At 41.8% G+C, this 25,797-nt stretch overlaps 1 protein-coding gene across 1 annotated transcript in view; it reads right to left on the bottom strand.

The window, feature by feature from the left end:
• RFC5 (replication factor C subunit 5) overlaps positions 1-25,797 on the bottom strand; it is a 68,853-nt gene that overhangs the window by 5,945 nt on the left and 37,111 nt on the right. The window contains exons 6-9 of the mRNA XM_075854775.1: positions 21,829-21,988; positions 21,648-21,729; positions 14,952-15,081; positions 8,452-8,529 (exon numbers count right to left, since the gene is read on the bottom strand). Coding sequence (XP_075710890.1) covers positions 8,452-8,529; positions 14,952-15,081; positions 21,648-21,729; positions 21,829-21,988 — 450 coding nt within the window. The remainder of the gene's footprint in view (positions 1-8,451; positions 8,530-14,951; positions 15,082-21,647; positions 21,730-21,828; positions 21,989-25,797) is intronic.

The following is a 25,797-nucleotide window of genomic DNA, read 5'->3' as shown; positions in this document are numbered from 1 at the left end:
GGGAACGGCGCATGCGCCGCTCCCACACAGTCCAATTTGAAATGCGCGCCGTCCGGCGCCATTTTCCTGTGGACCTGAAGTCGCGGCCGGACAGTAAGATTACTACTTCCGGTCGCGGCTTCCGGACTTGTGCACATGGAGCAGCGGCAGCAGACGGTCCGGTGGGAGCGGCGGCGACTGGAGCAGGTAAGTGATTTCTATGTATGTTCGTGTTTTACTGTGTGTTTACTAATGTATGTTAACCTACTACACTGTGTGTTAGCTCAAAAAATGGCGACACACAGTGTAGGAGGTTAGACCGTTCAATCCCCTCGTTTCTCCCGGCACTAGCCAGGATAAAGGAGGGGGGATTCTGAGAGCTCACTAGAGCGAGGGATTTTTTCCCAATTTTGCAGCATAAAGCAATGTGGTTGCTTTACCACATGCAATGCTGCAATTTTGGGAATTGCTCCATCTAGTGACCAGCAATGGGAAATACTATAAATTGAATCCAATTTATAATATTTCCTGACTCGTGAAAAAAATAAAAAACATTAGAACAATGTTTAATCACCCACACACTAATTGTTTAACTAAAAAAAAAAATACATTTTTTGCTAACACATTCACTTTAATGCTTCCATAAATCAGGAAATAAAAAATCTGCATTTGTGCAGGCCCGAGGGGAACATTTCTTCTGTTTCAAGAGACGATTTATCAAGACCTTAAAATTAGGGAACCAGGAAGGTCCCAAACACATCTGCTGGAAGCGAGGGCGCCCGTATTATATCAGGACAACACTTCCCAGCAAAATTCCCCAAACTGCAAAGGTGCGTAATGTGGACCAAAAGGGGGAGAAGGAAGGACACCATTTTCTGTGCGACACCGGCCTGTGCAGAAAGGATTGCTTTACAGCGTAACAAATATCTATGGATTATTTTATTGGGTTTTTTACCCCATTATTATACCACCTGACTATGCCCCTGATGTACTCTGCCCAGCTTACATGTACCCCCACATTATAAACTGAAATACCAGTAAAACCGCAAACAAAACTACTACCAAGCAAAATCCACGTTCCAAAAGACAAACAGCTGTAAACTTCGACATGTATGGCATCGCCATACCCGGGAGAACTAAATTTTTCGGGTGTGTGTCTCAATTGGCACAAGTGGAGTATGACGTATTTGCCACTGAAATGGCATATCTAGGGAAAAATTTACATTTTTACTTTGCACCATCCGCAGCGCAATCATGTATGGAAAAGACCTGTGTGGTGAAAATGTTCCCGTAATAAATGTCTTGAGGGGTGTAGATTCCAAAATGGGGTTACTTCTCAGCGTTTTTTTTTATTATTTCACATCAGAGCCTCTGCAATTGTGAACCAATACTTTGTTAATCGCCAAATTAAGCCTCAAGTTCGCATGGTGCTCTTTCACTCCTGAGCCTGGTCGAATGTCCAGGCAAAAGACTAGGGCCACATATAGGGTGTTTCTAAAACCGGGAAAGACACCATAATAATTAGAGAGCTGTCTTGTTATGGTGGCACTAGCTGGGCACCACATATTGGCATATCTATGAAAATTTGATTTTTTATTCCCAATCTGCACACCAATTTCTGCAAAACAGCAGTGTGGTTAACATGCTCAGTACACACACCCCTAGGTGAATACCTTCAGAGGTAGTTTCCAAAATGGGGTCACTTCTGGGGGGGTTTCCACTGTTTTTGTCCCACAGGGGCTTTGCAAATGCCACATAGCGACCAGAAACCAATTCAGGAAAAAGCTGCACTCCAAAAGCCAAATGGCGCTTCTTCCCTACTAAGCCCTACTGTGTGCCCAACCAGCAGTTTATGACCACATATGGGGTATTGCCGTAATCTGGAGAAATTTCTTTACAGATGTTAGTGTTTTTTTCCCCTTTATTTGTTGAGAAAATGAAAAATTGAGCTAAAGCTACGTCTTATTGAAGAGATTGTTTTTATTTTCACTGCCGAATTCGAATAAAATCTATGAAACACCTGTGGCGTCAAAATGCTCACTTTTTCTCATTTAGTCCTTGTGAAAATGACAAAGTATTAGATAAACCTACGTTTTCTTTGAAAAAAAAAAATTTAAAACTTCAAATAATTTCTGCAAAAACCCTGTTGGCTCAGAATGCCCACTATACCCCTATATAATTTCCTCAAAGGGTGTAGTTTCCAAAATGGGGTCACTAGTGGGGGGTTTTGCCCCCTCAGGGGCTTTGAAAATGCGACATGGCCTCCGCAAAGCATTCCTGCTAAACTTGAGCTCCAAAAGACAAATGGCGCTTCTTTCCCTCCTAAGCCCTGCGTCCGTTTATTACCACATGTGGGGTTTTGCTCGGAAGAAATTGCTTTACAAACGTTGCGGTGCTTCTTCTCCTTTAGTCCTTGTGGAAATGAGAAAAAGTATAAGCTAAACCTACATTTTCATGAAAAACATGTCGTTTGTTAATTTTCAGTCTACTTCCAATAATTTCTGCAAAAAACCTGTGGGCCAAAATGCTCACTATACCCCTAGATAATTTCCATGAGGGGTGTAGTTTCCCAAATGGGGTCAATTTTGGGTGATTTCCACTGTTTTGGCACCACAAGACCTCTTCAAACCGGACATGGTGCCTAAAATATATTCTAATAAAAGGGAGGCCCAAAATCCTCTAGGTGCTCCTTTGCTTCTGAGACAGGGCTTCAGTCCATAAGCACACTAGGGCCACATGTGACATATTTCATAAAACTGCAGAATCTGGGCAATAATTGAGCTGCGTTGCGCTGGTGAAACGCTTACGAAAAAAATTGTTTAAAAATGAATTTCTGCAAAAAATGAGGCTGTCAGGAAGGTCAAAAGTGGCCAAAGCGGGAAGGAGTTAAACAGCCAAATGGCACAATATTTTTGTTGTGCTGTTTTAGCCAATAGTGCAGCTATACTAGGCTACACTGTTTGAAAAATACACTTTAAGTGGCTCCTCTGAGCGGTTTGCTGGGTGTACGGTTAATAATACCCACACGAACAACTGTTTTAGTTGTAAGACGCTGCTGGCTCCATTTGATTTTGGCTCTCCACCTTGGCTAGCCCCCTCCCCTTTATGATGTCAAAATGCTCAGAGCACATGGACAGGAGTTAGAGACCGGACAATCTTCTTAAGTATTACAGTATCTGCATGATCCTTAAAATATGAAGGGATCACTAGCTTGTGATAGAGCCAAACAGTCCTTGGTGCTTGTATATTATCTTTAACCTTACAGTCCGTACACAACATCAGAATGGTTGTACAGAAAACCACAAATCGATTTTTCTGACAAGCACTTCCAGGATCACACCCTCCCTGGAAACAGAGCAAAAAGATCCAAGTCCTTCTAAACAAGGTTGAAAGTCGACAATTCCTGCTGCTGACTGCAATGAATTTTATATTTGTGACCAAGGAAGTTGACAATTATATTTTTGCCAGTGTAGTATAATTGAGTACCAGATTAAAATTTACCATATTTTTTCGGACTATAAAGACGCACCCACGTTTTAGACCACAGAAAAATAGGAAAAAATTTCATATTTTACAAAGAAAAAACTTGGTTCAGTTTCACCACATTCTGAAAGCTATAACTCCATTGTTTGAGTGGTGTGAGGGCTTATTTTGTTGCAGGACGAGCTGTAGATTTTATTAGCACTTTTTATTTTATTATTTTTAGCGCTATGGTGGCCAAAAGACAACGATTCTGGGGTTCAAATTAATTTTTTTTATGCCGTTCACTGTGTGAGTCAAATAATGGTATATTGTAATAGTTTGGGACTTTTACGGACGCAGCGATACCAATTTTTTTTTTTTACATTGTGCTTGGGGAAAAAAAATTGTTTTAATTTATTTTTAACTTTTTACACTCATAAAATGTATCAAACTTTTTTTTTTCCTTCATGGGAAAACCACTATAAAATGCCACGGTCGCTATTGACCGCGGCATTTAACTAGTTAAACGGCCAGGAACAGGGCCATCGCTGTTCCTGGCAGTTAGAGCAGCGTGTAGAAGCGGGCACCTGCAGTGTATGGAGTGGGCTCAGCGCGTGTGCCCGCTCCATACATCATCCCCTCTCCAAGATGTGCCAGCACATAACAGGTTGGGAAGGAGTTAAGTAAGGAGCGGTCAGGGGGCCCGGCGCTGCAGGGTCCCTTGACTGCCGACTATAAGACGCAGGGACTTTTCAGCAAGATTTATCCTTGCTAAAACCTGCATCTTATAGGCCGAAAAATACGGTACTCTATTGAGTAACATACACATGTAGATGGTTTAACAGTCTAGACTTATGTACTGGAACACCTACACACTGAAGGTGGTGTAAAGATTCACACGCATCAGATTTGTCACAGAAATTTCTGTGGTTGTCCCATTCATCTAAAGAGGGATTGCTAAAATGTGCCTGCTGCGGAAATAACCCCATTCAGATGTATGGAATCGATTTTTCAGTCGAAGAAACTTTTGCAACAAATCTGCCACGTGTAAATTCCCTCTAACTGCCACTTCCCAACTGTTCAGCAGTGGGGTTTTTTTCTGTTGACATATAAGGGCTTGTTTTTTTGTGGGACGAGTTGTCGTTTTTAATGGTACTATTTAATGTACCATATAATGTACGGAGAAACAGGAAAAAAATGCTATGGGGTGAAATCTGAAAAAACCCCAAAAACAGCGACTCATTAATTTCTTATTCCAAAAGTACACATCTTTTATATACCGATCAACAGACTCTTCAGGCCTCATGTACACGGCCATGCCCGTAATCACGGCCAGCATTTTCGTGCCGTGCTCCCATACGAAGTATGGGAGCACAGCCCGTAAAAAACGAAAAGTAGGACATGCTCCATAATTCCCGGCATGGTTACCCTTCCGTAGCGGTACAGAAAGGTGTCCGCAGCCAATAGAACCGGGAAGGTCCGTAATTGCGGACCGTATTGCGGTCTGCAATTGCGGAGAATTTTTACGGTCGTGTGCATGGGGTCTTAATGTGTAGTAACCACTTCCTGGCCAGGCCCATTTTTAGGTTTTAGCCATGTGCCAATTGTTTTACTATTACTCTTCCAACCTACATGTATTTGGTCTTGTTTTTCTCAAGTAATGTAAAAAAAAATATAAAAGATATATATTGCTTTTTAAAAGGGGGAAAAAAAAACACCACCACCTGAATACATATTTGGCAACTTCTGCCGGCTTCAGTGATCCCAAATACGTGTGCATTTCATACACGCTGGGGCGCAAGACGGGGCTTACAATGAACGGTGCGCAAACTGACTTTGAGAGCAAATTTTCCCAAGTTGGTTTGTTGACACCATACAACAATTACAGATGTTGTGAAGTGCCAAAACACTCAAATTTTTTTCCCAGACAATTCATTGACTCAAAAAAAATTTAAACTAGCTTTTTGTTTCCAAATATGTGAATTCAGATAAACACCCCCAAAATGACTAGGAAACTTAGACCCCCTCTAATCTGATGACGGACTCTGACTGAAAGCGCACAGGGGTAGTAACGGATGGAAAAAGAAGAGCCATAATGATTTCCTCCTGGAAATTCAGAAAAGGAGCCTGGTTTCCAGGTTTTTAAAAAATAACAAAAGGCATAGTGCAACGTGAATTGTAAAAGGACACTTTTATACCAGCGCCTTGATTTACGCAAGGCCAAATATGGTTTGAGCATCTGGTCGTTAAAGTCAACTGCCCGCATGTATTTATTATACCCTACCACACACTCAGGTTTCTGTGCAACCATGATTTTGGGGCCCGTTGTCACTGGGACTGTTGAATCAGTGTGAATGGTGCGGAGCAGAAAGATATTTTGCTTGTCCCTGTATGTAACTGCCAGCAGTTCTGACCTCTGCAGAGATGAAGACACTCCCCATTTTAGTCTTGTGTTAACAAGAGACTCTGGGAAGCCTTTCCGATTAGATCTTAACTGTTCCACAACACACTTTGCCCTCCACATTATAGATGTTTGAAAAGTGGGATACTTGTATAATAGTTGTCCACGTATTAATGGTTGCCCTGATGTAGAAGTAGGTTAATTAGATCCCACACAATCTTCCCATTGATACCCCTGCAGGATGGGCAACCAGGGGGACCCAGGTGACTGTCTTTTCCCTCATAGACTTGGAAGGCATAAGGGTAGCCAGTGCAACTCACAGTTTATAGAGCTTTACTCCATATCTTGCTCACTTGCTTTGGATGTACTGCTTGAAAGTGAGACAGCCTGTGCAATGAATCAGCAATTCGTCAACGGCTATGTGATTTTCAGGCGAGTATATTTCCGCGAAGATTTTGAAGTGGGTAATGAGAGGCCTCAATTTATATAGTCTATCTCAACTTCTTCCTTCTTGCCTGGGACATAGGGAATTATTGCTAAAATGTAGGAACCGCATTAAAAACTTCATAGCGTGACCAAGCCATGACAGCGGAAAATATGGGCATATGATAAATTGGGTTGGTAGACCAGTATGACCTTTATTCAGATTTTTTTTGTGATTCCCATAGTAAAATGTCGGGGCTAGGATTTTTTTTTACATTTTTATTTCAGCCACAGTAGTGGGTTTCCAGTATCGGGGTTTTGCACATGAGGAATGATTATTCTCTAGAAACTGCTGGGCATACTAATTAGTTTGCTGTACTATTTCCTCCAGAAGTTGTACTGTTGAGATTGAAAAAAATCAATGGGAGCAAAATTTTCTGTTGGCACATTAACACCAGCTTGTGCTGTGAACGCAGGAACAGTAGGTCTGTAAGCGTCCAATCGTGATAATGTCAGAAGGAGCACTTTGAATCCTGCGGTCTTTCCAACCTCTCACTAGTGCTTACAGGCGCCAGTTCTGTCATTTCTGTATCTGCACTAATAATGCTGGTATCAGTGTGTTCTGCTAGACGGGTAGAAGTCCCTGGCATGTCTGTGTTGGTGATAGCTGTGCACTGCTCACTGCTGCCTACCGATATTTGATGCCTTCTTTGGATTTTGGCCATTGTACAGGGGCGTCATCATCTGAGTGACAGTCTGAACTGGCAGTTAAAGTATCACTGCCTTCAGTAGACTCATATTCAGAGTCTGAATTCTCCAAACTACTCTCCTCATCAGAGGAACACAGCACAGCATATTCCTCCTCAGCAGAATACACTTTATGGGACATATTTTCTGACGCAGATTACCTGACAAATAAAAATAATATCCTATAAATGGCAGCTAATTAATATTAACCTATAAAAATCTGCAGTATCATGACCTGAATTGGCACAAGAAAAATATTGTGGCACTGGGCTAATAGAGCATAATAAAGAATACAGCAGACTCAAAGTTGAGTCTACTGTATTCATGAGGGGAGTGCTCCCTGCCTCTACCCATCTCGTACCACCCCCTTCACCATTTACTGACAGCTGGCACGTATCTGCCTGTATCCGAAGCGGCCGTCAGTCAATAGTGAGTAGGGTGAAAGTAAACAGGGTGAGGGGACTAGAATTCTTTCCTCATAATCCATGGTAATTCTGCTGTAACACATTTCAATTTGGTAGTGGATTCTCACATATGAACTTAGTCTAGGTCAAGCACCTAGAGGACAGGCACTAAAATAAAGTATTACTTTACATTCAATTTCTAATGACTTATAAAGTAATGTTCAAATGTGTTTCTTTTTTTTTGGGGGGGAGGGGGGATTTTTGGAACGCTTCCACACTGAAATCTGCTGCTATGTATGGCGTTATCCAAAGGGTATGTCCAGAAACTGTGGATTATGTGTTACATGCAGATTTGATAGCCGATTCACAGTGGATTTCCTGCCGCATTGATAGTGATGAAATCCGTGGTGAAACCGGCAAGAAATCTACAACAGAATGAGCATTTGTAAAATCTAATAATTGCCTTGTACTGTAATCCACTGCAGACTTTATCTGCGTAAATCCGCGTGTAAAATCTGCAGCAAATCCGCCACATGTAAAATTCCCTCAAGGCTGGAGCTACATGGTGACTTTGACCGCAATATAAGCCGCAAGGCCAAGGATTGCCATGTCCCGTAGCCTACACTGCAAGTAATGAAAGTCAATGTGGTCGCGTTGACTGCGACACAATTATTTAAATTTGTTGAAATTATCTGGTCGTGAGAACTTGCACATCACATTGTGACCACATTGACAATTGACTGCATTTACTATATATATATATATATATATATATATTTATTTATTAGTATAGTTGTAGGCTGATCACATGCCCGTAGACCACTCTGATCGGTTTCTGGGCAGAGATCCGTGATATCAGCTGTCTAGAGCTGGCAGGGAGCGGCAAAGTGTGTTAATGTGCAGGACATTCTGGAACATCCTTGCAGAGTTAACGCCCGGATGTTCATGGTCTACGGGCGGTCCACAACTGATTAAACTAGGATGGAAGGCCAACAACTTTTATATGGAACAAAATAATTTAGTGGTTATTTTTACCTCTGTGTACATAAGCATGTACTTCTGTGAGAATGTCATGAAGAGCCAGGCCTTTGAGGGTCTTCAGTTCCATGATATCTGCATACAATACTTTAAGGAGTCTCACATTCTCACAACAAAAAGAAATTTCTTCAATTTTATTTGAACTGTGGTGCTACTAATATAGCAAATACATGTTATTAGGTTGTAATTAGGTTAAAATGACATTTACTACAATATATGGTATGGATATTAACTTGTAGTGTAAAATGATTCACCATCACTGCATATATACATTTATTAAAAGATTGGCTAAACAAATGGTTTATGTGATTTAGGTCTTCTGTGAAGGATTGAAAACATTGGAAAAGAAATGGGGTTTTCTTTTCTTTCCAGAAGCAGTGCTACTCTTATACGTGTGCTGTCTCTGGTACTGCATCTTAGTCCATTCACCTGAATGGGGCAGAATGTTTCACAATACCATACACAGCCCTGGACAAGAGTAGCATCGGAACTTGGAAAAAAGCAGACCCCAATTTCTAATCAAATACATCCCCTTTCAATGGATTCAAACATTATCTGATTTTTTTATGACTGCATGGCAACATACTGCAATGTTAATAGTATCCCATCCCCATTGCAGTATAACCCTCTGTAAATTTCCTTTTTCAGGAACATTCATAGGATTGGAAAAGCCATGCAATGGTTACAAAACACCCTCATAAATGAATCCTTAAAGAGGCTCTGTCACCAGATTATCAGATCCCTATCTCCTATTGAATGTGATCGGCGCTGCAATGTAGATAACAGCAAAGTTTTTGTTTTTTTAAAACAATAATTTTTGCCCAAGTTATGAGCAATTTTATATTTATGCAAATAAGCTTTTCAATGGACAACTGGGCGTGTTTTCTCGTTTTACCAACTGGGCGTGTATTGTGTTTTTACCAACTTGGCGTTGTGAATAGAAGTGTATGACTGACGAATCAGCATCATACACTTCTCATCGTTCCCACCCAGCTTCTTTCACAGCAGACACAGCGTGACGTCACCCACAGGTCCTTCAACCTTGTCGTCGGACAAAGAAGATACATCGGCTCCAGACGTCCAAAAGGTTAATATGCTCGTCTCTAGGGAGTTTGCTATGCTTACCTGCACATGGTGATGCTGCTGCAAATTCAACTGTACTCCGACGCCTGGAGCGGATGTGTCTTCTCTCTTCCGACGCCAAGGTTGAAGTCACGCTGTGTCTGCAGTGAAAGAAGCTGGCTGGGAATGATGTCACCCACAGGTCCTTCAACCTTGGCGTCGGAAGAGAGAACACACATCAGCACCAGGGGTCAGAGAGTACAGTGCAGGGTATGTGCAGGTAAGCATAGCAAACTCCCTAGAGACGAGCATATTAACCTTTTGGATGCCTGGAGCCGATGTATCTTCTTTGTCCGACGACAAGGTTGAAGGACCTGTTGGTGATGTCACGCTGTGTCTGCAGTGAAAGAAGCTGGGTGGGAACGATAAGAAGTGTATGATGCCGATTCGTCAGAGTTATACACTTCTATTCACAACGCCCAGTTGGTAAAAACACAATACACGCCCAGTTGGTAAAAACACAATACACCCCCAGTTGGAAATACGAGAAAACACACCCAGTTGTCCATTGAAAAGCTCATTTGCATAAATATAAAATTGCTCATAACTTGGGCAAAAATGATAGTTTTTAAAAAAAAACAAAAAAAAAAAAAAACAAAAAAAACTTTGCTGTTATCTACATTGCAGCACCGATCACATTCAATAGGAGATAGGGATTTGATAATCTGGTGACAGAGCCTCTTTAAGGCTCAGAGCCCATTTTTCAAATCTGACATATTTCATTTTATGTGGTAACGTCGGAATGCTTAAACCAATCCAAGCGATTCTGAGATTGTTTTCTCGTGGAGACATTGGGCTTTATGTTAGTGGAAAAATTTGGTCGATATATTCAGTGTCTATTTGTGAAAAATAAATTAAGAAAATGTGAAAAAAAAATAATCTGAATTTAAATGCATCTGCTTGTGAGGGTTATACCACCCAAAAAAGTTACTAGTTCACATTTCCCATATGTCTACTATATGTTGGCATCATTTTTTGAACACTTTTTTTTTCTAGGACGTTACAAGTCTTAGAACATAAGCAGCAATTTCTCATATTTTGAAAAAAATGTCAAAAGCCTCTTTTTTTTTAGGTATAGGTTCAGAAGCAGCTTTGAGGGACTTATATATTAGAAACCCCCATAAAATACCACATTTTAGAAACTAGACCCCTCAAAGTATGCAAAACAGCATTTAGAAAGTTTATTAACCCTTTAAAGAGACTGTCACCACATTATAAGTGCCCCATCTCCTACATAAGGAGATGGGCGCTGTAATGTAGGTGACAGCAGTGCTTTTTATTTAAAAAAAAACGATCTATTTTCACAACGTTGGGAGCGATTTTGGTTTATGCTAATGAGTTGCTTAATGCCCAAGTGGGCGTATTTTTACTTTCGACCAAGTGGGCGTTGTACAGAGGAGTGTATGACGCTGACCTATCAGCATCATGCACTCCTCTCCATTCATTTAGACAGCAGAATCGCGTTCTTACTAGAACATGATCTGCAGCCACATACACAGCGATTCTGCTTGATTAACATTAATCCAGTGTCCTGATAATGAATACACATGAAATCCAGCCTGGACGTTATGTGTACTCAGAATCCTGACACTTCTGAATCTTTTCTGTGAGATTTCCAGCACGGGAAACGAAATCTCGTTTACCTCCGTAATCTCGCGAGATTTCGTATCCGTTGCTGGAATCTCACAGAAAAGATTCAGAAGTGTCAGGATTCTGAGTACACATGACGTCCAGGCTGGATTGTCATGTGTATTCATTATCAGGACACTGGACACTGTGTATGTGGCTGCAGATCATGTTCTAGTAAGAACGCGATTCTGCTGTCTAAATGAATGGAGAAGAGTGCATGATGCCGATTGGTCAGCGTCATACACTCCTCTGTACAACGCCCACTTGGTCGAAAGTAAAAATACGCCCACTTGGGCATTAAGCAACTCATTAGCATAAACCAAAATCGCTCCCAAAGTTGTGAAAATAGATAGTTTTTTTTAAATAAAAAGCATTACTGTCACCTACATTATAGCGCCCATCTCCTTATGTAGGAGATAGGACACTTATAATGTGGTGACAGAGTCTCTTTAAGTCTTTCACAGGACTTTAAAGCAAAGTAGATATTAAATTTACAAATTTCATTTTTTTTGTCAGAAAATCCTTTTTATTCCATTTTTTCCTGTAAAACAGAAGGTTTTACCAGAGAAACGCAACTCCATACTTATTGCCCAGATTCTGCAGTTTTGAGAAATATCCCACATGTGGCCATAGTGCGCTACTGGACTGAAGCACCGGCGCAAGCACCTAGTGGATTTTGAGGCCTCCTTTTTATTAGGCACCATGTCCGGTTTGAAGAGGTCTTGTGGTGCCAAAACAGTGGAAACCCCCCAAAAGTGAGCCTATTTGGCAAACTACACCCCTCAAGGAAATTACCGAGGGATATAGTTGGCATTTAGACCCCACAGGTTATTTGCTGCGTTTTGTGGAATTAGGCTGTGCAATTAAAAATCTCAGTACACAGGCTAATGTACTGGCATATAGATATAAGACAGTACATTAAAGTTTAAAAATAAAGTAAAAACAAAGTAATATTACATTTTAAAAAAAATACACATACACCTTTCTTACAATAAACATTAAAATAAGACTCAATACATAATATACACATTCGGTATTGGCGCAGCCGTAATAACATGCACAACTATTTTTTTGCGTCACTTATGATGTGTACGCTGTAAAAAAAACAAAACGGCTTTCTTTCACTTATTGATGTGAGGCACGAAGTGTGATGAATTTAACCTCCGTGTGCCTCACATTAATAGTAATTAACCCCATCATGTACCTTACACATTAACCCAATATGACTGAGAAACATGATTGGGCTAATTACTATTAATGTGAGGCACATTCAAAATTCATGACACCTCACATCAGGAAATTAAAAAACTTTTATTTTTATTACGGTTGGCAAAGTATCGTTTTGGTATCGAAATCGCAATACTACACAAAGTATCGGTATCGAAGTCCAAATTCTGGTATCGTGACGACCCTACCCCAACAATTGTAAAGCAATTTCTCCCGATTACGGCAATAACCCATATGTGGTCATAAACTGCTGGTTGGACAAAACGGCAGAGCTCAGAAAGGCAGGAGTGACATTTGGCATGTAGATTTTGCTGGATTGGTTTCTTGGCGCCATGTCGCATTTGCCGAGCTTCTGAGGTACCAGAACAGGGGAAACCCCTTAAACGTCACCCAATTTTGGAAACTAGACCCCTTGAGGAATTCATTGTAGTTTTCATGGGGTGGATGCGACTTCTTGATCAGTTTTTATTCTATTTTTAAGAGGCGTGGTGACTAAAAAACCAGCAATTCTACTATTGTTTTTTATTCCTTTATTTACAGCGTTCCGTGCGCTATAAATGAAATTAACTTTATTTTGCGGGGCGATACCATTGCAGCGATATTTATATACCGTATATGTCGGCGTATAAGACGACCCCCAACTTTTACCCTTAAAATATAGAATTTAAGATATACTCACCATTTCGTGCAGGAGCGCTTCACTATGGCCATCGGCGGCAGGACCCAGGACTCTCTGTCTCTTTGAACTCGCGCATGCGCAGATAGGCTGCTTCATCGCGCGAGATCTGAGAGGCAGGGAATGAGAGGAAAGGGCGGGCCAGAGGATCTTACAGAGATGTTCCCTGGCGGCTAATACCGGCTTCCCTCAGATCCGTGGCGGATTCCGTGCATCCCGGGAGCCTGTGTACCGGACTGCAGGCTCACAAGGTAACACACAACCTGTGTGTAGACAATATGTAGACTAGGGATGTCACGATACCAGAATTTGGATTTCGATACTTTTGCCAACAGTAATAAAAAAAAAATTCTTCCGTTTTCTGATGTGAGGCGCGACGTGTGATGAATTTTGAACGCGCCTCACATTAATAGTAATTAATCCCATCATGTTTCTCAGTCATATTGGGTTAATGTGCGAGGTACATGATGGGGTTAATTACTATTAATGTGAGGAACATGGAGGGTAAATTCATCGCACCTCGCGCCTCACATTAATAAGTGAATGAAAGCAGTGTTTATTTCATTTTTTTACAGCGTACACATCATAAATGATGCAAAAACATTGTTGTCCGCGCCATTACTGAATGTGTGAATATTTTATGTATTGAGACTTATTTTAATGTTTATTGTAAAAAAGGTGAAGGTGTATTTTTTTTAAATTTTAACAATACTTTGTTTTTACTTTATTTTTAAACTTTAATGTACTGACCGTCAATAGACCCTGGGCTGTCTGCCCATATATGGTATGGCCCTCGATCGCGTCACAGGAATTCCCTGTGACGCGATCCAGGGGCATCCCCCCTTCTCACTTTCCCCTGAATGCTGCAGTCAGCTGTGATCGCAGCATTCAGGGGAATAACGGCGGAGATGAGCGGTTTCTCTGATCTCCGCCGTTATAGAGCGGGGCTGCGGCTGTGTAATACAGCCATTGCCCCGCTCCTGACAGGAAGTGCGCGCGCGGTCAGCATGAGGTGATGCGGCCGGCGCTGCACTAATGAGCGGCAGTTCAGGTACTGAGGACAGAACATGGGGGTGTTTTGTAGCGCGCCCGCCATGTTCTGTCTCCAGTGCCGCCGCTCATTAGTGCAGCGCTGGCCGCATTGCATCATCCTGACCCCGCGAACTTATCATGACTCAGGAGCGGGGCTGTGGCTGAATTACACAGCCGCAGCCGCGCTCCCATACATTCATGTGTATTATACTGAGTTGTGCGGCTGCAACATCCATCCCTAATGTAGACAATATCCGGCATATAAGACGACCCCACACTTTTGACATTTTTTTAAGGGTGTAAAAAGTCGTCTTGTACGCCGATATATACGGTAGCTTTTTTTATGTCTTATGGCGTTTGCACAATAAAATACTTTTAATAAAAAATCATTTACTTTTTGTTTTGCCATATTCTAAAGAGCCATAACTTTTTTTATTTTTCCATCAAGAAAGCCGTGCGAGGACTTGTTTTTTGCGTAACTAACTGTAGTTTCGATCAGTAGCATTTTTAGGTACATGCGACTTTTTGATCTCTTTTTATTCCATTTTAAAGTAAACTATTAGGTCATGGAGCGCAAACGATACAGTTACCATGACCTAATAGTACGTCCAGGAGCGGGAAGGGGTTAAGATAAGGAAAATTATGATCATTAACGGACGTGAATGATGACAATCTCTGTACAGTGTTGTGGAATATATTAGCGATAGACAGATGTGTGTGACAGGAAATCGGTAAGAAATAAATCTATTCCAGCCTGCAAGTATAAAAAACAAATAATGATCTAGTTAATTTTCAACTAAAGAAAGGATACGTTTATATGCAGTGGTGAAATCCTTGTTCAGCATCCAATCCAGAATGTTGGCAATGTCCGCTTTCAGTGGATGACCAGTGCAAGTATATACTGTATCCTCTGTCACTTTCCCATAAGCCATGTTTGTACTCTGAAGGAAAAAAACGGTTATAAATATATTCCTCAAACATTAAAGATTTAGAAATTCATTAACATGTATGAGGATTATATACTATAGGAGGGTCCAACACTTTTATTCTTTGTCTCATGCCTCCTAGGGGCAACACAATATACCCATGGTCTGTCTCCCATAGTGGACTGGACGAGAAAATGTTACGGTGAGTAATTAAAGTGTAGCTAAAAGTTCAAACTTCTCACATGTCATAGAGACATGTCAGAAGTTTGGATTGGTGGGGGTCCGAGCACTGAGACCCCCACCAATCGCTAGAACGAAGCAGCTGAACTGCTCGTGTGAGCGCTCAGCTGCTTCATGTCTGTTCGGCTTTTTCCGGAAAGCCGATGTATCGGTTCATAGACTTTGTATTGAGTCCGTACACGATATATTTATTTCCGGAAATAGCCAAACAGACATGAAGCAGCTGAGCACTCACACGAGCACTTCAGCTGCTTCGTTCTAGCGATTGGTGGGGGTCTCCGCACTCGGACCCCCCCAATCCAAACTTCTGACAGGTCACTATGACATGTCAGAAGTTTGTCGAACGTTTAGCTACACTTTAAAAATCATATTTTTCCAGTACATCCCTCATGACAGCACTACAGGAGGTTGCCCTCTTGACCTCTGTAGGGACAGGAAGACAGAGAGGTTAAAAGGCCCCTCCCACCACCCACTTGCCAGTGTTCTTCCTGTCCCCACAAGGGTCAGGAGCAGAGAGCGTCGCTCCTGTAATAGTGAAAGAAACTCGGGCAGGGGGCAAGATCGGGGGGTCCGTGCACTCCCCCTTCTCTTCCCCCTAAAGCCCAGCCTAACACCCCTCATACGACGGGTCCCTTAGCTCCCTCCCTAAGACACCTACCGGAGGAATCCTAGGCAGGGTTCTGGTAGTGTGTGGGGGCTGGGTTTCCCAAGCAGGCTTCGGCCGGACCACAGACCAGGCGGGGACCGGCAGCTCCATAGGCATGGACGCACCGGCAGGGATCCTCGCTGCACCGCAGAGCAAGCCTTAGCGCCGGCTATGGCGGCTGCACTCCAGGTACACGCTGGACAAATAGCCGACCGGAAATGACGTCGGGCTACTTCCGGTCCGCGGCCATCTTGGAAGGCGGGAAATTCAAAACGCCCGCATTTAAAGGGACACGCACAGGTATGTAGTTAGAGCTGATAACTCTAACTTGGATTTATTTTTTGTGGATTGCATATTGCATTGCCTGTTACCTGTCGCGATATGGAACTTCCTCGTCCTGATGGAACTCCAGATATGTCCCAGGGTCACGTGAGTCTCACCCTTGGGGGAAGGGTATGACCCCTTATGTATGTACGCCATACTTTACCTACCTTCTGTTTTCTCTAGGAAAAAGATTTCTCTCAGAGACAAACTGATAAAAAGAAGGTTAAAAAATGTGCGACTTGTGCAAAAAAATTGCCAGAGTCCCATAAAAAACAATTGTGGCAGGATTGTATTGCCAAAATACTAAAGGAGGAACAACCAACGTTCATGTCCGAACTTAGGACTATGATTCGTGAGGAAGTGGGTCAGTCAGTAGCCTCCCTCGCCCCTCAGCAAGAAACTCCCTCACACTCCCGGGCAAAAAGACCACAGATTGAAGTGGATCAAAAATATTGGCCTCCTTCTCAGGGGTCGGACTCTGAACAGGAATGCTATTACCGATCGGAAGATGAGTTAGAAGAAAGAGAGGAACTCTTACCTTCAACTTCTTCCACTCAAGAGAAAAAAAATTTCTTCTCTTCCGAGATGTCGGTTACCTTAATTCAAGCAATACGGGAAACTATGGATATTCCCGAAGAGGACCAACCACATACCATCCAGGATGAGATGTTTGGAGGTCTAACGGAAAAGAAAACAAGGGTTTTTCCGGTAAACGAAAATCTTAAAAGAATGGTAACAACTGAATGGGAAGATTCAGAAAAAAGGCTCTTCATTTCAAGAGATTTTAAGAACAGACTTCTCTTTGATCCAGAGGACACTAAGCCTTGGGATGAAATCCCAAAAGTAGATGTCCCAGTCGCCAGGCTTGCTAAAAAAACCGCAATCCCATTTGAAGATTCCTCTCAGTTGAGGGACGCCATGGACCGAAAGGCAGACGGATTACTGAAAAGAGCGTGGGAATCTTCCTCTGCCTTGATCTCAACTAATATCGCGGCCACATCAGTAGCAAGAGCAATGTTCATATGGCTAAACCAGCTTGAAACCCATTTGATGAAGACATCACGACAAGAGCTACTAGAATCTCTACCGTTACTAAAAATGGCAACCGGATTCTTAGTAGACGCTTCAGCGGAATCTATTAGATTTGCTGCCAGGAATGGGGCTCTCTCAAATTCTGCTAGAAGAGCATTATGGCTCAAAATGTGGTCAGGAGATACTAAGTCCAAAAACAAGTTGTGTTCTATCCCATTTACAGGGTCTCTGATGTTTGGTCCTCTCCTTGATAACATACTGGAGAGTGCAACAGATAGAAAAAAGGGGTTTCCTGAAGAGAAACCAAAAAAACCCCCTCAATTTGGAAGATTTCGCCAACAGAGGGATCCTACTTCACAGAACTACAGCGGTAAAGGGAAGTCCGGACGCTGGAGTTACCCCAAAGGAAAAAGGGGTCGAGGATATCTCCTTAACCCAAATAATTCATTCCAGCCCTCAAAGCAATGACGCCAAGAGCGTGGGGGGAAGACTCCTACAATTTTATCCCGAATGGTCGAGAATAACCCAGAACCCCTAGGTTCTAAAGATAATAGAAGAAGGATACAAAATAGAATTTTCCTCCATTCCTCCAGAGAAATTCCTAATAACCCAGTACCAAGCGAAAGATCTTCATCAGATACTTATCCAGGACGTCCAGAAACTACTCAGATTGAGAGCCATTTCCCCAGTCCCCCACGACGAGATATGCAAGGGCCACTATTCGAAAATCTTCTTGGTCAAAAAACCAAACGGTTCCTACAGGACAATAATCAACCTGAAGGTCCTAAACAAATGGGTGAATTATCGGAAATTCAAGATGGAGTCTATCAGATCGACTACTCCTCTAATAAGGGAAGAGGCATCAATGTGTACGATCGATTTAAAGGATGCGTATTATCACGTTCCTATCCACCCCGCATACCAGAGATTCCTCAGATTCGCAATTCAGGACGGTCCTTCCATTCTCCACTTCCAGTTTGTCTGCCTCCCCTTCGGCCTTTCCTCCGCCCCCAGAATTTTTACAAAAATTATGGCAGAGATCATGGCATTCATAAGAAGTCAAGGTATAGTAATTATCCCATATCTAGACGACTTCTTGTTGACAGCAGATACTCCGGCTATCTTAGTCAGTCATCGGTCACAGGTTCTTTCCCTACTACAAGAATTGGGATGGATAATCAACTTTCAGAAGTCGAGTCTTCCTCCCCAGAAACAGAAGGTCTTCTTAGGAGTACTGCTGGACTCCTCCCTTCAACATTCCTTCCTCCCAAGAGAGAAACAAATACTCCTACTGGCAGAAGTAAGAAAATTTTGGGGGAAAGACACCTGTTCCATAAGGGAATGTATGCGGATGTTGGGAATGATGACGTCTTGCATCCAATCTATTCGATGGAGCCAATTTCACTCCAGACCCTTACAGAATCTGATCTTGTCCCGGTGGGATCGAAAACAAAACTCCCTGAATTTAAAAATTCTAATTTCCGAGACTGTGAAATCATCTCTCCTGTGGTGGCTCTGCACAAACAACATAGACAAGGGAGTCCCCTGGAGAACTTCTCCTTATGTAGTGATTACCACAGATGCCAGCAAACACGGCTGGGGGTCAGTAATCCAAGACCAACACTTTCAGGGCACATGGACTGGTCAAATGAAGATGAGGTCTTCAAACTTCAAAGAACTAAGAGCTGTATGGGAGACACTTATAAGAGCTTCACCCACCATAAAAGGGAAGCATATAAGAATTTTATCGGACAACACGACAGCAGTGTCCTTTCTTCGCCATCAAGGGGGAACAAGACACACTCTTCTTCAGGGCCTCTCTGCACAAATTTTCAGTTGGGCAGAAGAAAACGTCCTATCAGTCACGGCAGTCCACCTAAAAGGCTCAGAGAACCTATCAGCAGATTTCCTGAGTCGGGAAAAAGTAGACCCAGGAGAATGGTCCCTAAACAAGGAAGTCTTTCGGTCCCTAACCCGAAATTGGGGTTATCCACAAATAGACCTGTTTGCCACGAGGAAAAACACTCAAGTAGAGACATTCTTCTCCCTAAATCTCAGAGACAACCCATTGGGAGTAGATGCATTGTCCCAACACTGGGACATGGATCTGGCCTATGCCTTTCCTCCGTTTCCTCTAATACCAATGGTGTTAAGAAAAATCCAGGAAGATTTGACAAAGCTCATCATTATTCTTCCCTATTGGCCGAAAAGTTGGTTTCCAATCGTACAATACCTAGCGTTGGAAGATCCTATCATGCTCCCAGTCAAGGAGAATCTTCTCTCCCAGGGTCCCTTATTCTTCCAGGGAATAGAGACTCTGAAATTGTCAGCCTGGATCCTGAAAGGCAGATCTTGAGGAACCACGGTCTGTCAGACTAGGTAATTTCAACTATCTTATCAAGTCATAAAGAAGTTACCTCAAAAATCTATCAAAAGATTTGGAAGAAATTCTGTTCCTGGCATGGGATCCCAGGACCAGATCCCTTTTCTCCCAACATTGCAAAAATCCTAGATTTTTTACAATCGGGATTAAAAAAAGGACTTAGCCCTAGTACCTTAAAGGTACAGATTTCAGCCTTAGGTAATTTTTTTAACACTCCTCTGGCTGAACATCGGTGGATCAGAAGATTCACCCAAGCGGTCTCTAAACTGAAACCTTCCCTAAAGAAATCAGTTCCTACCTGGGATTTGAATGTGGTGTTAACGACTCTTTGTGAGCCCCCCTTTGAGCCGCTCGACGAAATTAGTATGCATTTTTTAACTCTAAAAGCTGCATTCTTAGTCGCTATTACTTCAGCAAGAAGGATTGGAGAAATCCAATCTCTGTCAATCATAGAACCGTACCTAAAAGTACAAGAGGATAAGATCATCCTAAAGCTGGATCCCTCATTTATTCCAAAGGTATCTACCGCTTTCCATAGAGAACAAGAAATAATTCTACCTTCCTTTTATCCAGATCCAAAAGACCAACAAGAAGAAAAATTCCATTGCCTGGATGTCAGGCGAACAATTCTTCAGTATCTGGATAGAACCTCCTCCTGGAGACGAGATAAAAATCTATTTGTCCTATTCGGGGGAAAGAATAGAGGAAAGAAAGCCTCAAAAGGCTCTCTAGCGAGATGGGTAAAAACCACCATACAAGAAGCCTACAAGTCCCAAGGACTATGTGCCCCACAAGGCATCAGAGCCCATTCAACAAGGGCAGTCTCGGCATCCTGGGCAGAAAGAAGAGAAGCCTCTATGGACCAAATCTGCAGAGCTGCCACTTGGTCAAGCCATCATACGTTTTACAAACATTATAGACTCGATGTGCTGTCCGATACGGATTTAAGTTTTGGACGGAAAGTCCTTCAATCCATAGTCCCGCCCTGAGCATTATAATCTGGTATTGCTCCTGTAGTGTTGTCATGAGGGATGTACTGGAAAATAGCAATTAGACCTACCGGTAATTGTATTTCCAGGAATCCATCATGACAGCACCATTACATCCCTCCCTTATTGAATTCTGATTTGTGCATTTAACATGTCAGTTATTATCCCTAGAAATAAAATAGGGTTGCATCCATCCTGGTGTAGTAATTGAAAAACACTGGCAAGTGGGTGGTGGGAGGGGCCTTTTAACCTCTCTGTCTTCCTGTCCCTACAGAGGTCAAGAGGGCAACCTCCTGTAGTGCTGTCATGATGGATTCCTGGAAATACAATTACCGGTACGTCTAATTGCTATTTTTTTGTTCATTTGTTTAACAAAAAAAAACAAACCACAATATATATTTGGTATTGCCTTAATTGTAACGATCCGCAGAATAAAGTTAATATGTGATATACACCAAACAAGAGAACGCCATGAAAACGAATCCCAAAAAACAATGGTGTAATTGCTGTTTTATTTCCACCCCCCCCCCTCCCAAAAAAAAAGTGTTATTCAATAGACTATATGCAGCCCAAAAAAGTGTGATTCAAAGAAAGATACAACTCTCCCTGTAAAGAACATGCGGTGTCCTGAAGGCCCAATACAGGTCATGTCTTTAGGAGGTTACATCTGTCTTTAGTAAATTTATTAGCTACTTCCTGTGATTGCTGAATTTTATCATTTTACTCCATTGTGTGGAGGGAAGCAGATTTTGAGATCGAACAGAAAAATAGAACTCTGACCATTACAAAATAATTATTATTAAATTAATCAGCACCAAACTATTTAGGCCCAAAATTGATAGGTACACTTTAAATGATAAAATTATGACTGCCTGCTGTCAAAAGTAGGGGTGAGTAATGCATATAGCTTGACGGAGTTCCCAATAAATATGTCTTCAGTAAGCTACCCAGTTTATTTGTGTCTTACCTGCAATATATTTAGAGATCTCCGCATATCTCCACTTGACAAAGTCACCAAGGCTTTCATTCCATCTGGAGTAATATCCACACTGAGAAAGTAGGAGGTGGAAAAAAAAACAGCACAATTTTGTAACATGTACTAATGGTGTTTGGAGAACACTTGTGCAGTACATTAACATATTATATACTTTTCCTGCTGAACTACGTGTTCCAGCCTTGGCACCATCATTTCTGAACTCAGGGGACCAAAGCGAAACCTTGTGCATCGGGACTGCAAGGCTGGGATGATCTTTGACAAGTAATTACAAATCATGCAAAATCGAGTGTTTTCTGTGAACTTCTCAATCACTAAAAGGAGAAAAAAAAAAGTTATATGTTTATATAGGAAATAAAAGGAACATCAACATGCAATGACCAAATGGGATCATACATACAATATATATAAGGTTTCTCGAGCTTGAGAAAGATTCTTTGTTGAACCGAAACGTTGCTTACTTGAGGTGAGAAAAAAAAAACAACAACCTTGCTTTCATCTACACTGAAGTCCTGGTGCCGTTTCTATTATATTCAAACTGGGGAATGGATTCATCCTCTGGTAACAAGCACATGGCCTGATATACAGTTTGACTGGAGTGCTGCGTTCATCCTTTTTTTTTTGGAGGGGGGGGGTGTATTTCTGTTGTCTATGCGGAGCAAATCTGAACTAAATTTGCCACATAAGTAAATTAGTCGCTTTCGAAAGTTTGTAGAGAACAGTAGGCCCTAGAGCGCTGCATAGTCACAAAAAAAATTGCAATACAAAAGCAAATAAGCTAATTATCTGGAAGAAAGGAGGAAGGTAGGATCCAGCGCTGGGTAGCGTTTAAAATGGAAAATGATTTTCCAAGTTTAATTGGTATAAGTTAAAAAGATAGTCCAGTTGTAGGATGTCCTGGGTGTGTAAGAAGTGGGGAGGTGGTATCCTCTAGGCCTACGCGTTTCGGACGACTGCCGCGTCCTTAAACTTGGCTATGGTAGTACCAAGTGAAGCTAATTATCTATCTGATGACCCCACTTCGGTGGATAAGGCATCCGGCACCAACATTGTCTTTTCAGATCAAGGAATTATAAAGGTGTGCAAAAAAAACCCCAAAACCTAAATTATACAAAAATAAATAAACCCAATGCAAGATGAATATTCAAATATGTGAAATTTTATTAGGATGTAGAAGATATATTTAAAGGGGTGTGTCCATCTGACATTTATGGCATAATCACAGAATTTGTTATAAATATCCGATAGATGCTTGCTCAGCTGTTTCCTTAACTCCCAAACATCAGAATGGAGAGAGCCGGGCACTTGTGCGGCCACCACTCTGTTTATTCTACACCTGGAAGTGGCGGCCACCTCAGCAGGCGAGACGGTGGTCAGGTGACCCCCGTTCTGGAAATAGGTGCAGGTTCCAGTACCAGGACCCGCATCTATTAGAGATTTATGGCATGTTCTGTGTCTAAAATGGGGATAACCCTTTAATGGTGAAAAATCGGGAGCTACATAAATATTCTTCAGTGAAATCAGGATGAGCATGAACAGGAACAACGTAACGGCATGTTGACACGTTGTGTATTCTGTCAGAATTTAGAAATAAATCTTCTAGCAATCAGAGGACAATGCATGTGAATGGGATATTGTATGCCCCATTAACATGCTGCAGAAAAGATGCGCAGAGCTGTGGATCAGTCCCACTGAATTCCAGTGACAATCCATGGAAGAAATTGTTTCAGCTGTAGATTTCTACTATGAATTATCTTTAAAATCACTTAGTCAGGATCTGGCATTGGCAAATCCGTTGTGGAACATAACGTCAGTTGTCCCCTGCCTCATCATTACCAATCATTCAGGGTGCTATCACACAATGGGGCACTGCCAAGAATTGGTGTAGTTCAGTGTATATGAAAATGGTAGATGCCCAAAGCAACACAGATGTAGTCACATGCAATATTTACGCAGATGATTTTTTTTTAGTCTCAGATGCTGCTGTTACCTTTCTATTGCGTCCAAATAAAAGTACGTTATTTTTCAGATAACTAACGCACAGGGCCCAATATGTCAAGTCCATTCCCATTTTTGCTAGTTAATCCAAACAAAACAAGCTTTATCCTGTCATCACATCTCAAATGCTTACACCGCCACTTGTAGTCACATTTGCCTTTGAGGCCGAATCCAAAAATTCTATAGATCACCTATGATATTGCTATGGAAAATCCAAATCACGTATGCCTGGTTTCACTTGATTGTGTCCAACTATTTTTCCTTTAATTTAGCGTTAGTAATTTAAACAATATGTACAATAAGGACTACACAAATACATTGTTATAGTTATCAGTCGAACAGGATTTATTCGGAGAACGGATAGCAGAAGGCAGACCTCTTTCAAAACTAGCAATGGCAACGTTAAAACCCATTAACCCCTTCAGGACCCAGCCTGTTTTGGCCTTGTGGACACAGATGATTTGTTCAAATCTGACATGTGTCACTTTGTGTGGTAATAACTCCGGAACGCTTTTACCTATCCAAGCGATTCTGAGATTGTTTTCTCGTGACATATTGTACTCTGTGTTAGTGAAAAAATTTGGTCGATAAATTCAATATTTATTTGTGAAAAACGTCAAATTTTAGCGAAAATTTGCAAAAATGTGCATTTTTCTAAATTTAAATGTATTTGCTTGTAAAACAGGTAGTAAAACCACACAAAATAGTTACTAGTTAACATCCCCCATATGTCTACTTTATGTTTGCATCGTTTTTTTTCACGTACTTTGATTTTTCTAGGATGTTACAAGGCTTAGAACTTTTTTTAAACTCGTTTTATTGAAAAGTAAGTTTGTTTCATCACAATATGAGGCATAAAAAAACAAAAAGGTAAAAAGGACAACAGTGTCCCTATCAAAACAACAGAGCACTCGCAGGTGCTGTACAAATCTCAACTGCATTACCATCCTGTTTACTCCACTACATTAATGAAGCATAAAAAAATTCACAGAAGATATATTTATCCAATACATCATTTACATCATAAGGCACATACAAATGTGTTTATATGTAAGAGGTCCGGGAGATCCACTACTTAGTCAGACACCACGCGTCCTGCCTATCGTCCCCTCCCTCCCCTCATCGCTCCCGTTGCTACATCCAACTCTTGAGGGGAGTACGTTGACTCGGAGTTATTGCACCATAGGTCCCATATTTTATGGAATTTGTGTGGTCGATCTCTATGCTTGAAAATGATACGTTCATACGATATAGTAGAATTAACCATCTGTTTCCATACTGCAACCTTAGGTGGTCGGCGATCCATCCATCTCATAGATATGCCTTTACGGGCCAAAAATAAGGTCTCCTGCAAAAAGATTCTAGTATGATAGGACCATAGATCTTCATCTAGTATTCCGAATAGACAATTCTGGAGTCCCCGCAACAGGAAATGGCAGCATTAAGTTGAGGAATCCGATGATCTCTGACCAGTAAGAACGGATGTGTGGGCACATCCATACCATATGCCAGAAGTCAGCTGGAGCATGAGAACATTTCGGGCAAGCAGGTTCCGATATGTATTTCATTTTAAAAATACGCTGAGGTGTCAGATACGCCTGGTGGATATAATACAACTGAATGAGCTTGTTATTGGCAGCCGGTGTGATACATGCAAGTGTGACTGCAGTAATTCTCCAATAGTATCCTCCGTCAGAGAAGTAATTAGCTGAGACCACCTGGAAACAATCGGCAGCGGAGCCGCATTAGCCTTCTGTTCAAGCAGATGAGCGTAAATAGTAGAGATCAGACCTCTGGGGCCCTGTGACCGGACCACTCCAATGAGCGGATAGGAGGAGATGGGTTGACGCTGACCCGGAAACTGCGTAGCAAGGAGGTGACGCAATTGCAGATATCTGAAGAAGTGTTGTCGAGGAAGCTGAAACTTTTCTTGCATTTGTTCAAAGGACAGAAATACATTATTTTCATATACGTCTCCAAGCACTATAACACCCACATCATTCCAGTATGCAGAATCCGGGTACTTAACTAGGGAGTCCAGCACCATGTTATGCCACAGAGGAGTTTCCGCGGGGATGTCCGAGGACCCCGAAATAGTCATAGCCGCTTTCCAAACTCCCCTTGC

This window comes from Rhinoderma darwinii, chromosome 1 (genome assembly GCF_050947455.1).
Source record: "Rhinoderma darwinii isolate aRhiDar2 chromosome 1, aRhiDar2.hap1, whole genome shotgun sequence".
Taxonomy (NCBI): Eukaryota; Metazoa; Chordata; class Amphibia; order Anura; family Rhinodermatidae; genus Rhinoderma; species Rhinoderma darwinii.
The sequence above is the reverse complement of the archived record's forward strand: the minus strand, read 5'-3'. Positions and strand labels throughout refer to the sequence as shown.